A 12,950-nucleotide genomic window follows, 5' to 3' on the forward strand; every position below is an offset into this window, starting at 1 on the left:
TTGGACCAGTAGGCAAGATGCACTTGAAGAGGCATATGAATACCTTCAGGAGTACAATCGACCCATCTTTGCCAAACTTGTGGAGGAACCAGAAAATGTAAATGACAATAATGCAATTGCTGTATATGTGATGGCTTCAGATGAAAGTGGGATATATAGCAAGAGAATTTACTACCTATCTAAAGCCCATTATGCAATCTCTGAGTATTCAAGTAAAACACATCCGCTTCAGCACAACATTTAGTACAATGGGTTATTACCTTACTATAGAAATAACAAAGAAGGGAAGGTGGCACAAAGATGTCATTGCTGCAAGCAAGAAAGTTAAGTGATGTTAGGTTGAAAATTTTTATATTTTATATTACACTATCAAACAGGGTACATGTAACTCCTTGTTAAGGGCACAATTCAGCCTTTTGAATGATGGTTTTTAAGGGACATTACAACCCTTTTACTGTCGTTGTAATGGAAGTGTTTATAAAATATTGCATCAATTCATTGTCTAAAGTTTATCAATTCATTTGCACAATTTTGTTGAAAAATTTATCAACTTCCTGTCTGTGTGAATTAGCCAATATATGGTGTCTCATTTCAGTGACCGATTGACCAATTGGGAACAAGTATGCTAGTAACCATGAAAAAGTACATTGTACAGTATATGAAAAAGTACATTGTGATTAAGTTTTGTAATGGTACTAGTTGAAAAAAGTTTGTGACGGTGGTAGTTCAACCGGAGCTTTATGAAATTTCGCTCTCACTGACCCCGCTGTGAAAGGGAAGCACGATTGGCTACAAAAACGCCCGGGTCCCCCCTACGGGAAAACTTTACTTTGTCCAACCTTTCAACAATTCCTGGACCAGTGGGCTGGTTAAACGACGGCAGCTCAAAATCTCTATAACGATCTTTTACGCCTGTCCAATAATAGAACGCTAGCTTTGGATCTATTCTTTTCTTGAACTCATTCAAGATCTTTGTCGATTCGCTGTAAAACTGCTTGAGGTCAAACGCCAGACCAAGTACTTTGTGCAAAAGTGCCACAAAGCCTTCTACATCATCACTTGAAGATGCTCTTGGATGCTCCGGACGCAACCCTCTTTTGATGTACTCTATTCTCCGCAGTTCCCGACTTTCGAGGTTAGCTGTAAGGCCAACAATCAGCTCACGTGTGAGACCACAGATACCTTTGATTGGTCTATAAAAGAAAACTTCATCTGTTTATGTTAAATATAAAGGTTAAGGAACGTTCGCTTTTGCTTTACAATATTTACCTAGATCTGTCTAGGTTTGCAGCTACGAAATATTACATTGACAGATTTTGTTTAGGACCTACATGTACTTAATCAACGTTTGACTAAGTAAAATAGTTAAAACGAACGAAAACCTAGTTATAAAAGCTGTAATTGACTATATACCGGTTAACATCCAGAAACGAATAATCATTGTCAGCATTGTGCCATGGCATCCAATCGTCCAGAATCCAGTCTTTCATTTCTTTAAGATAGCTGAAACGAACTTCTTCACTAATTCCTCTTCCATCTGCAGCCAAATGCCAGTGTCGAAATATCTCCAACACTCTTGCTTCATTACTGTACCCGCGCGTATTTAAAAACTGAATAACACCTTGGGAAATCATGCGCTCACAATCGGGAACGGACTGTTTATTTTTTCCGGTGAGAGCCTCGTAAGTTAAACCGGTCGAGGGATCACACAGAGCTTCTCTTAAACAACGCAAGTCGAAATTTGGAATGTAGCCTTCTCGGACGCGTGAGATCACTCGTTTCAATAAATGGTTGTGGTCTTCGCGATGATGGACATACTCGTTGGTGCGGACATCCTTCTCAGGCTGGTACATAAAATTGTAGAAATCCGCGGGACTGTCCAGATTGTTCTTTAACTCTTGGAAACTGGAACGGTAGAGGTAAATTTCCATCAGCGACTTCAAAACTTCGCCAATTGTTTCTTGTCTTCCTGTTTTACAGAATAGAACAGTAAATGAAATTAATAGCAATGACTAATACCAAATATTTCATCATATTAAAATTATTCGAGAGACACAGATTCAGTATATTATCACGGTTAATTTTAACTTCATTCCAGTGCAGTTATCATGGACTTAATTTTAGTCCATATTGACAGTTAAATTTGGTTCAAAATGCAGTTCACCGAGGTCCAAGTTATATTGTCTCAGTGAAATTGACAATGTAGATATACTCAATGTACTGTCAAGCTTCTGGTGTCATATTAACTACAGTATACCTTTAACCCAAGGGTTTGGGTCGTGACAGAACGGAAACAACGTTCTTCTAAGTATCAGAAGCGCAGCATAGAATGCCATTGGTTTATCTCCAGATGACATCAATTCACACAATAGATTTACGTCTTGCACTGGCACTGAGGGATGTTGTTTGATAAGATTTCCTAAAACGACATGTAACGTTCACAGTGATAATATAAATTTCTAAGCCACGCTGGTAATGTGAAATTGTCCGTACGATTATAGAATTGCCGAAACTCAACCTAACCCCAAAAGATGAAAAATCCTGGGAACAAGGTTGTGTTCTGGCGTAATCTACAGTTTGTTAAGGTAAATATATATATTTCCAAAAAAATATTACAAGTTACTAGTGAAATGGAACACATATAGTAAGTATGTACCATTTGGATCCAGTGTAAAGAACTTGGTAATAGCACCAACACTGAGGCTCGTAGCTTTCTTCTTAGCATTTTTGATGATTTCAATAACGGAAACAGGTCGGCTTTTCCCGTTTGTCCTGAGCGAGTTGAATTCACCATCTGTTGTAAAACCTTTGTTGCATAAGGAAATACAAATTAGGTAAGAACACTTACCTCACAAAGACAATAGACGTTTTGAGCGTTTCTAAACGCTTTTTTAAAATACAACGCCTATAAATATTAACGCTTTTAACATGTACGTTTTTAAACACAATTTATGTAAAAATGTTCGTGATAAATGGTACACTGTATGGAAATATGCAACCAGAGCACGAAGAAGCTGCACATAATTTTAAATACTGATACAGTATACTCTCAGAAAAAAACTCCCTATAAATATATATTAGAGAGATTAAGCTTCGCGTTCATACGTCAACGTCAGACAAAGAAAAATTTTACGCTATAAAGCAACAAAGAGTAAATGGACGTGTTGTTTTAAAACTGCAATGCGTAACTATTTTTGTGACATAAGAAAGAAAAATGAAACGAAGAAATTAAACAAAAATTCTGCTAAAAAAATTCGTCCTGCCGTTTGCCGTTGCCCGGAAATGCTGCCAATAAAAGCCATAAACTTAATCTCTCTATTGTATACTAAAATGTAAGTACCATTACATAAAACCCAATGCTTACCAACAGCTACCATGTTCACAGTAACCATAGCATCCTCGATTTGCAGTTCAAGCTCTCTCAGTTTGGCATCAGTTATGGAACTATAAGGCATAAACCTCACCGGAACAGCATAGGGCTTGGTGTTGCGCAGTTCATCTGAGATCATGAATATCATGAGATGGGTAGCAGCAATCCGTTTCTTACTGTACAACTCTTTGAAGTAACCAAGCAATTTATCACGCAATTTCATCATGGAGGTTTTCACAACTTGTTGTTGGTTACACACAAAGTTGGTGACTATAGACACAATCTCTTGGCTTAAATATTTGTTCTGCTTCAATTTTTTTTAGAATCGATTTCGCCTAAGAGACAATATATAACACCACACAGTACGTTTGCGGGAATGTAATAATTTCAGTCCGGATTAGAAATATTCTAGCTTATGTGCGTAGACCCAACATGATGAGTCTACGCCTATAGGCTAAAAATATGCGGACAAGGCAACAAGGCTGACTGGACATGTGAAATTTTCACTGGATTCATCAAGCACATAGTCTATTCCCAGAGCTGCTTCTGTGAGTGTTGCATAATGTTTTGCCAAATGCTTACTCACTCTTGAACGGCATGATCCACCTAGTAAGGCAATATACTTAAAATTACTTTCATAAACTCACATAAACTGAAAACATTGTCCCCAGCCTACTTGTCCAAATACACATACACTAATTATTACCAGGCCAGCCTACTTGTCTGGACATATACACATACAGTAATTATTACCACATCCCTCCCTTCCACCTCACACACACACACAATTACATGGAGAGATAAAGTAGTATTGCTAAGCAGGCTGACTTGCCAAACACCCCATGAAAATGCCCTTAGACAGAATAAAAGATAAGGTATAGCCATATAAAGTAGGGTAAGTCTTATCATATTATTGATATTAAAGCTGCAATGACAAAACGTTTGTTTATATATTAAAAACTAACACAAGCTCTCACCACTAACCAGTTCTCGTTGTTTTGCACATGTTCATTACAGCTTGTGCACAACCATCCCAAAAATGAGGGCTTTTCAACGTTGGCCACTTGTTTATATGGGCATCTTCCCAGAAAAGACATATATATTGGACAATAGCAGAATCTTCAGAAGTTGTCCATTTTGACCAAGATGACTTCTCTGAACTATTAACATTTACATCTTTACCAAATAAACATCTTTTACGACCAGCTCCTGATTCTGTTCGTGTGCGAACTTTTGCAGCTGGTTTTCCAGGAGTATTGCCTTCAGGAACACACGGTCTTTTTTGAGCTACTGATACATCTGCCTATAAAAATATAATAACTTTATGAAAGAAAATCACTACCAAAAGGTGGGGCGTGTTGGGGCGCGTTTAGTCTCAGCCTTTCATCACATATTCTATTAAATATACGGACGCAAGTGGAATGAAAAATACCTTTCATAAAATCAAATTAGCAAGAGCAAAAAATCATACAAATAGACTTGTGAAACATCAACATAGCATGCTATACGTGTGCACGATGGTTTATACTCACTTTTGAAACACTTAATTAAGACATGAGCAATAATGAACAATATGATGATTAAACTTTATTAAAACGTTAATCTTAAAAGATAAATACCAAAGAAACATACAATAATATACGTCCAAACTTACCATATTTTCGTTAAAATTCCGCCATTCCTCTCGAAGCAGGAAATACAACTTCCCATAATTCCCCGGAGCGTAGTGCGCACACCACCTGGTTCAAAGCTAAAATAAATAAACATGTCAAAGATTAGATTCTGATAAAACTGCATTACCAGGTGAAACATTAAAGGATGCCCTGCAATAAAACTTTGAGAATGTACTCTCTTGAGACCAATCTGCCATACCTAGAATCTCAGGAAGAGAAACTTCCTGCTTAAAAGCCTCAGAAGTAGAAGCACCTCTAATAGAATGAGCAGAAAAAAGATCTGTATCTACGCCTGACAATCATATTCAGAGAAACTGAAATGGGATTGACTTTCTGTTGGTCACACCAGCAAACCCATTTGTTCCAGGCTGAGGAATAAGAACTGGTAGTGTTTTGTCTCCATGCTGCCAGCAAAATGTTTCTAGTTTCCTCTGAAATATCTGCTGTTTGGAAGCATTGGCTGACAGTTTCCACCCAGCCAGTTGGAGGTTGGTTAACGGGTGTGATTGATTGTCTTTCAACAACAAATCTGTTGATATTGGAAGTAGCAAGAGAAAGTCTGTGAACAGGGGAAGAAATAAGCTATATGTGGTGGTCTTGGACAGTTCGAAGTACCCAACAGTCCTGCGTGATCCTTTACCACACCGGAATAAAATGTTCTAAACGTTCTGTCTTTGGGACGCACTGAATGACATTGGTTTGTAAAAAATCTAATAACATACTTGTTGGAAGATTGAATGAACGCCGATTCTTCACTGCCGTGGCTGGAAGAAATGAGGGTTCTGCTTTGCCCTCGACTGTGGATTCCACTGCCCCTGAACGACAGCCCTCCTCTCGGTTGGAGGGAACAAGATTGATTCAATTGGAAGGGTCGAAATGGAAACCCTTGGCGGCATCCACAAGGTCTTGTAAACCCTCTGGAGGCCCCCATGAAAAAACGGTTTACCAACTCTTGATGCCTTCCTGATGGTCTCTGAGCGGGTTTTAAAGGTGTTGCTCAAAACTTGAACCAAAGAGTTGGTGTTCCATTGTTTGTGAAATGCTCTGAAGCCAATGACGTCATCATCGGGTTTATCTTTTTTAGATGCTTGATGTTGATCAACTCTCTGCGATTTACTGATAATCGAGCAGAAGCATCACCAGTAAGGAGCATTGCATGCTTTACACAGGTGAGGAAATTTAGGACACTTTTTCACCCTCTGTTGATTCCAGGTCAATATCAAGTAAATTACTCTCATTTGAAGCGTCAAAATGTGCACGCTTTGATACATTATTCACTGTCTCTGAATTTCGTTTGTTTGTACAGCCTGTCAGGTCATCAGACACTACAGCACTTGCTATATTTTGCATTTGCACAACTGTTAGATCAACTGACACTACGGGTTGTATTCTTGTGCATTACCCATTTGATCATCAGGTACTCCGGGATCTTTGATGGTTGTTTGGGCAGAAAACCCAACAGTTTTTTTACAGGCTACTTCGCTCATGTGTTTAATTTGCAGCGCCATATTTTCCAAAATAGCTGCCGTAATGGATGAAATAAAGTCTCAATCGGCCACAATAGCCTGAGCGAGATGCTTAGAACTTGTTCAATAGTCAACAATAGTTTTTAAAAGATATTTCTTTAACAAAATTGTTATGATATAAACATGTATTACAATCACTTTTACATCAATCCCGTTCTTTGAAAACCTGACTTCGGCATCTATTATTTTAACCCACTCTCACCGTCCTTAACCCAGTAGGGAGCTTAAGCATGTCGAACGCGAATGCGACGACAACGGCTATCAATACAATGGGTCATTGAAAAGAAATGAATATTTAAAGACCCATGATGGGTTTTAGACGTCGTCTTCGTTCTGTTTACAACGGGAAAACGTTTTTTTTACGTCTTGCCTAGAACGGTTGCATTTCAGGCCCAGCGAGCCCTCCCTCGAATTAGGCTCTATAGAATTGTCCTTAAAGATAAATAAAATGTTTTTAACGCCTTATATCTCACTGAATTGGTACAATTAATAATATAAAACAACAACTTTGTCATAGCATTTATTTAAAGGAGAATTTCAGCCGCGTCCTCGTCGTGTTGCCGTCCTACATGCTTAAGGTCCCTAGTCTCTCGCCCTGCGCTGCACAGGTTCCTCAAGTCAAAAAATGTCTGTACTTAAATATCACCCATTTAACACCAATGAAAATTAAATATAGATCAACCTTACAGCAGCCTTGCTTTCCATTATCTTGCTTCAGTGTCGTGGTAAGAAAAGAGGGGACCAGATGGAATCGATTTCCTTTACCATCTTGTTTTTCTGACTGTCCGATGCATGTCCATCCAAGTGGACCCAAATGGGCAATTGGGTCCCCCTGCCGGTCCACGAATAGCCTGCGCACAGACGTAATGTACACATAAAATATGTCTGTGAATACTTTTAACTAATCATGTTCAGTGACGTCAGTGTTATTTTAATTTCCTATAACGAACTCCCATTGGCTATTATCATACAACCTTATAAAACTGTCTTTGATTGGATGACAATCAATGAAAACATGGCAGCTTACGGAGAAGAAATTTGGGATAAAGCTATTCAGAGTGTTTTAAACGTTTTTAATTTAAATTCATTGTATGAAGAACAAATTGATGCTTTGAAAAAGTTCTTTTCTATCCGAGATGTATTTGTGAACCTTCCCACTCCGTATGGCAAGTCTCTTATCTTCCAGTCCGTTCCAATAGTAGCTGATGTCTTGCTTCGAAGAAGTAAAGGGACCAGTATTGTTGTGGTTATTTCGCCGCTGAAATCTTTAATGGATGATCAAATTCGTTATCTCAACGACATGAATGTTCCTGCGATCAGTTTAACTACAGAGCATGACGATAAAGTAGTCACCGATATAATTGATGGCAGATATACCCATGTTTACGGTTCACCCGAGTGCTTCCTCTCAACAACATGGAGAGGGTTGTTCGCAAGTAAGAAGTTCAGGTCTTCTTTGGTGTGTGTGGCTGTAGATGAAGCGCACTGCATTAGTCAGTGGTATGTAATATTAACACCAATTTTTCCAGTGGCGAAGCCAGCCCGACTATTTTAGTCCGGCTATGCTAATTCTTTAACACATTCAAATCTTTAGGAATCATTTGTTATTGAAATGTGTATATCATTATAAATTAACAAAGCAGGGATAAATAGTAAGGCTGCCTTCGCCACTGCATTTTTCATTTCTTATTTTTGTGCAGGTTTCTTATTGTATTATTTGTTTTTTCTCAAGGGGAATTCCTGGTGGGAATATGTGTGATCTGCCATTTCGAAATGGTATGGTAATCTTGGAGAGTTAAGATCGCTTATCCCAGATGATGTGAAATTAATTGTGGCCACTGCATCAGCCAGCAAAGCAACTAAAAAGCATAATTTACAACTGTTTGAAGTTAAGTAGTGGTACATTGGTGGTGGCCAAGTCTCCAGATCGAGCAAACTTGAAGTATTACATGCAATACATGGATAAAGATATTCCATTAGGAACAATTTTTTCTGAAGTCATTGAGAACGTCAAAAGTGAACAAGAATCTGCTGAGCGAACAGTTATTTATTGCCAAACACGTAAGCAATGTGGAATTTTGTATAAGTTAGAGTGTTTGAGACAAACCTGCAACAATCCTTCTACAAGGATGCTTTGCCAAATTGCAAAAATCGACTAGTGGAGATGTATCATGCTGGAACACCCAAGACAGTCAAAAAGCATATTTCAAAGAACATGTCTGATGGCAAAGGTCATATAAGAGTTCTTATAGCTACTATAGCATTTGGGATGGGCATTGATTGTAAGCAAGTCAAGAGAATAATTCACTTTGGTCCATCAAAAAACATTGAAAGTTACATTCAGGAGAGTGGACGTGCTGGAAGAGATGGAACTCATAGTGAGTGTATCGTTCTTTTTAATGCTCTTTTATCATGCCATTGCACCCAAGATATGAAGGAACTTCTTCACACAGAAACAGACTGCAGAAGGGTGTTGATGATGAAATCATTTGGATATTCAGTTGATACCCAAATAACAGGTAAGCATTCATGCTGTGACAAATGTGCTGAACAGTGTAATTGTGGTGAAGAAGATTGTAAAAAGTCAGGTATCCAGATACCTGAAACAAAAACTGACCCCAATGATTCCTGTCAGCAAACAAGACTAGTGAATCAAGAGCAAAAAGATTGTTTGAAAGTGAAACTTAAATCCTTCCAAGATGAATTGATACAGGAACATATGGAAAAGGTATATAATGCAGTAGAATCAGATGAAGTATCATTGAATAATAGTAGTTTTTACGAAAACTTAGCAATTAATTAGTAAATATAGATATTTCATTAATTGACTAATTAACCAATACTGTGAAACAAGCTTCAAAGGACACATAGCACCATTTTCTATGATGACATTTCAAAGATTTTAGATTTTAGTAGTAACAATTGTATTAAGCCTTGTGTCATGGTTTCTTCATACATTTATCGGGCACGCCTCTGCAACACAATCTGTTCCTTGTGTTGATTTATCCACTTAAACATTTTTTGCAGATCAAATCCTGATAGCATACTAGACTTGACACCACCGTAATAGTTATATGATCGCCCAGGCATTTTGACTAGTGCTTGTTGTTGCAAACATTCACCCACAATTTTTTCTAAATCGTTTTTGTGAGATGGTGCCACATGCTTTCCAGACCTTTTGTATAACTTGACAGCTGCATCAAAATTTCCCATCAGATTTCTTGTTACTGTCATACTACCACAAATTCTATCAATAGAACGCTTGCTTGCATTTGGTCCAAGTTTTTTAATTGCTTCTTTGACAACTTGGTTTATAAATTCCAGGTTTAGGTCAAGAGGAATATTGCTGCCACCTCTCTTTGTTTTCACAGATCTATTCCAAGTTGGTGGGCTGAACGTGGGCATAAAATGGCATAGATTTGAAACATCATGTAGAGTATTTCAAGGGAGTATTTTGAGCTAGCTTGGTCATGTTTGAAATACAACAGGAGGAACTTCCAACATCTTACCACTCTCAATCCATCTCCTGAGATTGAAAATATGAAGGCATATTTTTAATGGTTTACTTGGTTTGACAGACTCTTAACATATGTTTGTTAAAATGTATTTGTACGGGTACCTACCTTCACAAATAGCATCTTGCAAATTTGCAACCAGCATCCCATATTCCATCAGTGCCCTCTGATAGTTTAACATGTCATCTGATTCTCCAGGCTTGTCTTCAAAATAGATCTCAGACTGCACTTGATGCTTTACCACAACAGGTGGATAATGGCGTGACTCGTGGTTTAGCCTGGCTTGGCCATCATGAGCAAAGCTGGACTTGCATCCAGGATGTCGACACTTGAAACCTCCATCACTTGTCACATCTGTTCTTGGTTGCGATAATTTGGTTGTGATAATCAATGTTGTCAATAGTAATCTTTTGACTGCTACGTTCAGTGTGTTCACAAAGCTGCTTACTGCTGGCTGTAGCTTTCAATCCATCGGATTCATTGGATTCACTTTCAGCTGAAGAGTCATCACTGGATGTTGACTCTTCAGACTCAGCATCTTTTTCATGTGATACATTTGGGGTGGACTGTTGTGAGTTGAGCCAATCACATTCATCTTTCTTAACATCTAACACTGATTTGTTGTAATCATGACCATATTCTTCTAACTTTTTGTATAAGTGAGTGTGTGACACAACCATACTTTAATCTTTGCATCAATGGCTAGTAAATAGATGATACAAATTAAAATTTAATTACTTTGTAAGGGTTTCAGATGAAACGTTATAACTTAGGGATATATGATCAATGGGTATTCAGGAATTGCATCCTCAAAAATGAGTTGATTCGAACTGAGAATCACAATGAATGCATATATAGGACATACTGACCAGCTTGAATGATAGAAGAATATACTCAGCAATAGTTTAACTGCATTTAGCTGTGCAGACTTGTTCCTCATCAAAATTGCTGCAGCCATACCAAGGGAAGGTACCCATTGAGCCCTTTTGTCATGATTTCTTCTATTGACACATGATGCATGTAATATAGCTTTGGTAAATGGTGCTCTTTGCTCTAGTTCTTTCTCAAGCTTTTCAAATGAGAATACAAGAAGCTGATCTTTACTGGGTGATCTTAAACAGCTAGGGTTCTTCTTTGAACATAAGCCATGACACTCATTGTCGACACATTTCACTGCCAGGATCTGCAGATGCTTGCGAAGTATAGGGTTATTCCAAGCAGCGTTTGCAATCTGCTTATAAGTACCACGTACTAACATTTTACCAAGTGACTGGAGATCTTCAGGTAAGCTCCGTTCTCCGTTTCGACTGGCCCATTGCACCCTTACTGTAACAGCAGTGCTTGTATTTGGAGTTTTAGCATGGACTGTTGGGAAAGATTTCTTAGGCATAGATTGATCAATTGGTTGGGCCAGGGGAGAAGCTAAGGTTGGTAGCAAAACTGTTGACGAACAGACACCTTTTCCAGACACTGGGGATAACGACACGATATTGGGGGCTTCTATACGTGGTCGTTTTGCGACATCGGGATGAAGCAGTTCAACATCTTCGGTTCGTTCTAGGCATTGCGATTTCCCCAAACCTTTTGCACTCACCGGAATTATGAATGTTTTTCAAAGTTTCTAAATTGTCTTGAACTTGCCTTTTAAGATTTTCCAGTTTTTTTAGTTTATCCACGCAAGGTCTACATATGTACGGAGATGAACCAATTTCAACTTCAAATGGCAATTTTTCCAGTGAAGATCGCACATTAAACTTAGCCTTTCCATCTACAACCAAGCGGTTGTTTGCTTTTTCAATTACATTATGACAAAATATGCAGACCATCTTATGAATAACATTAATAATGTATGATCTTACTTAACCATACATTTACACGAATCGCTTTGAACTTCATGAGTACTAGCGCGCTGGAGTTACGTCCGCCATTTTGTAAATGTTCGCGCATAATTAACATACTTACTCTAATTATTCCGCACAAGCAATTGGTCAAGTATTCACAGACGTATTTTACGTGTACATTACGTCTGTGCGCAGGCTAGTCCAAGAACATCCTCCAATATTCCTCTAATTTTGTCTTATCCCATTAAATGTTGGTACTTAAAGCTGCTTCAATCGATGGTTAAGCACTATTTCCTGTGTTCCCCCCTGTGCACCATATAATGCTGTTTGTTGTTGACTAGGGCTAGCGATTTGTTCTTCGACAGTTTGTACCGAGGGGTTGCTTACCAAACCTGGGTAGCTAGTGTCTTGTACTTGCAATGTTTCACTGATATCAGTTACAACAGGATCATTCTGATCTCCAGTCATGTCTACTGTGTGTTCAGCTGCTGAATTAGGGTTTTGTGGACCATCTACTACTTGCTCTACACTTGTAACTGTTGTGTTGTTAACGCTTTGGCCAACTTCATGGTTCTCTGCAGCACTAGTTGCAGCAATTCATCAGATTCTTTCAGTAAAGCCTGCTGACTGTTAAAATCCTTTTGTGCAAAGTAACATGCAAATAACTCATCCATAACACCCTGAGCATCTTCTAATGAAGCCCATAACTGTTCGACACGATGTTCAATATCTTCCTTGTCAACCGAGGGTGCGCGAGTAATTTTTCTAGATGATGTCTGATCTTTGTTGCCGTACGTTTACTTACCCGTTTTCGACGACTAAGTTCAAAAATTACTTTAACTTGACTCATCTTCAACTTTTGGTACTTCTAAACTACTGGCATTATCAGTTTCTGTAACCTATCCGACATACTGCTATCCTATTAAAATTTCTAAAGCAAACCCCGATTAAACAATCTCTGTTCAAAATCCCGATCCAACTTCCGGTCAAAGCACCGTCCAACTTCCGGTCAAAAACATGTTGCC

At 38.4% G+C, this 12,950-nt stretch overlaps 1 protein-coding gene across 1 annotated transcript; it reads right to left on the bottom strand.

Annotated features, from left to right (window-relative positions):
- Positions 1–303: 303 nt before the first annotated feature.
- Positions 304–10,764, bottom strand: LOC114541027. The gene is made up of 11 exons (XM_028561018.1): positions 10,533–10,764; positions 10,193–10,288; positions 10,079–10,095; positions 4,553–4,673; positions 3,878–3,976; positions 3,365–3,610; positions 2,657–2,806; positions 2,258–2,419; positions 1,414–1,969; positions 830–1,193; positions 304–309 (listed from the first exon to the last, which is right to left on the bottom strand). The coding sequence occupies exons 1-11, from the start codon at positions 10,762–10,764 to the stop codon at positions 304–306; spliced, it is 2,049 nt and encodes a 682-aa protein (XP_028416819.1).
- Positions 10,765–12,950: the final 2,186 nt, after the last annotated feature.

This window comes from Dendronephthya gigantea, unplaced genomic scaffold, assembly GCF_004324835.1.
Source record: "Dendronephthya gigantea isolate DGI-Jeju-01 unplaced genomic scaffold, DenGig_1.0 000261F, whole genome shotgun sequence".
NCBI classification, from domain to species: Eukaryota; Metazoa; Cnidaria; class Anthozoa; order Malacalcyonacea; family Nephtheidae; genus Dendronephthya; species Dendronephthya gigantea.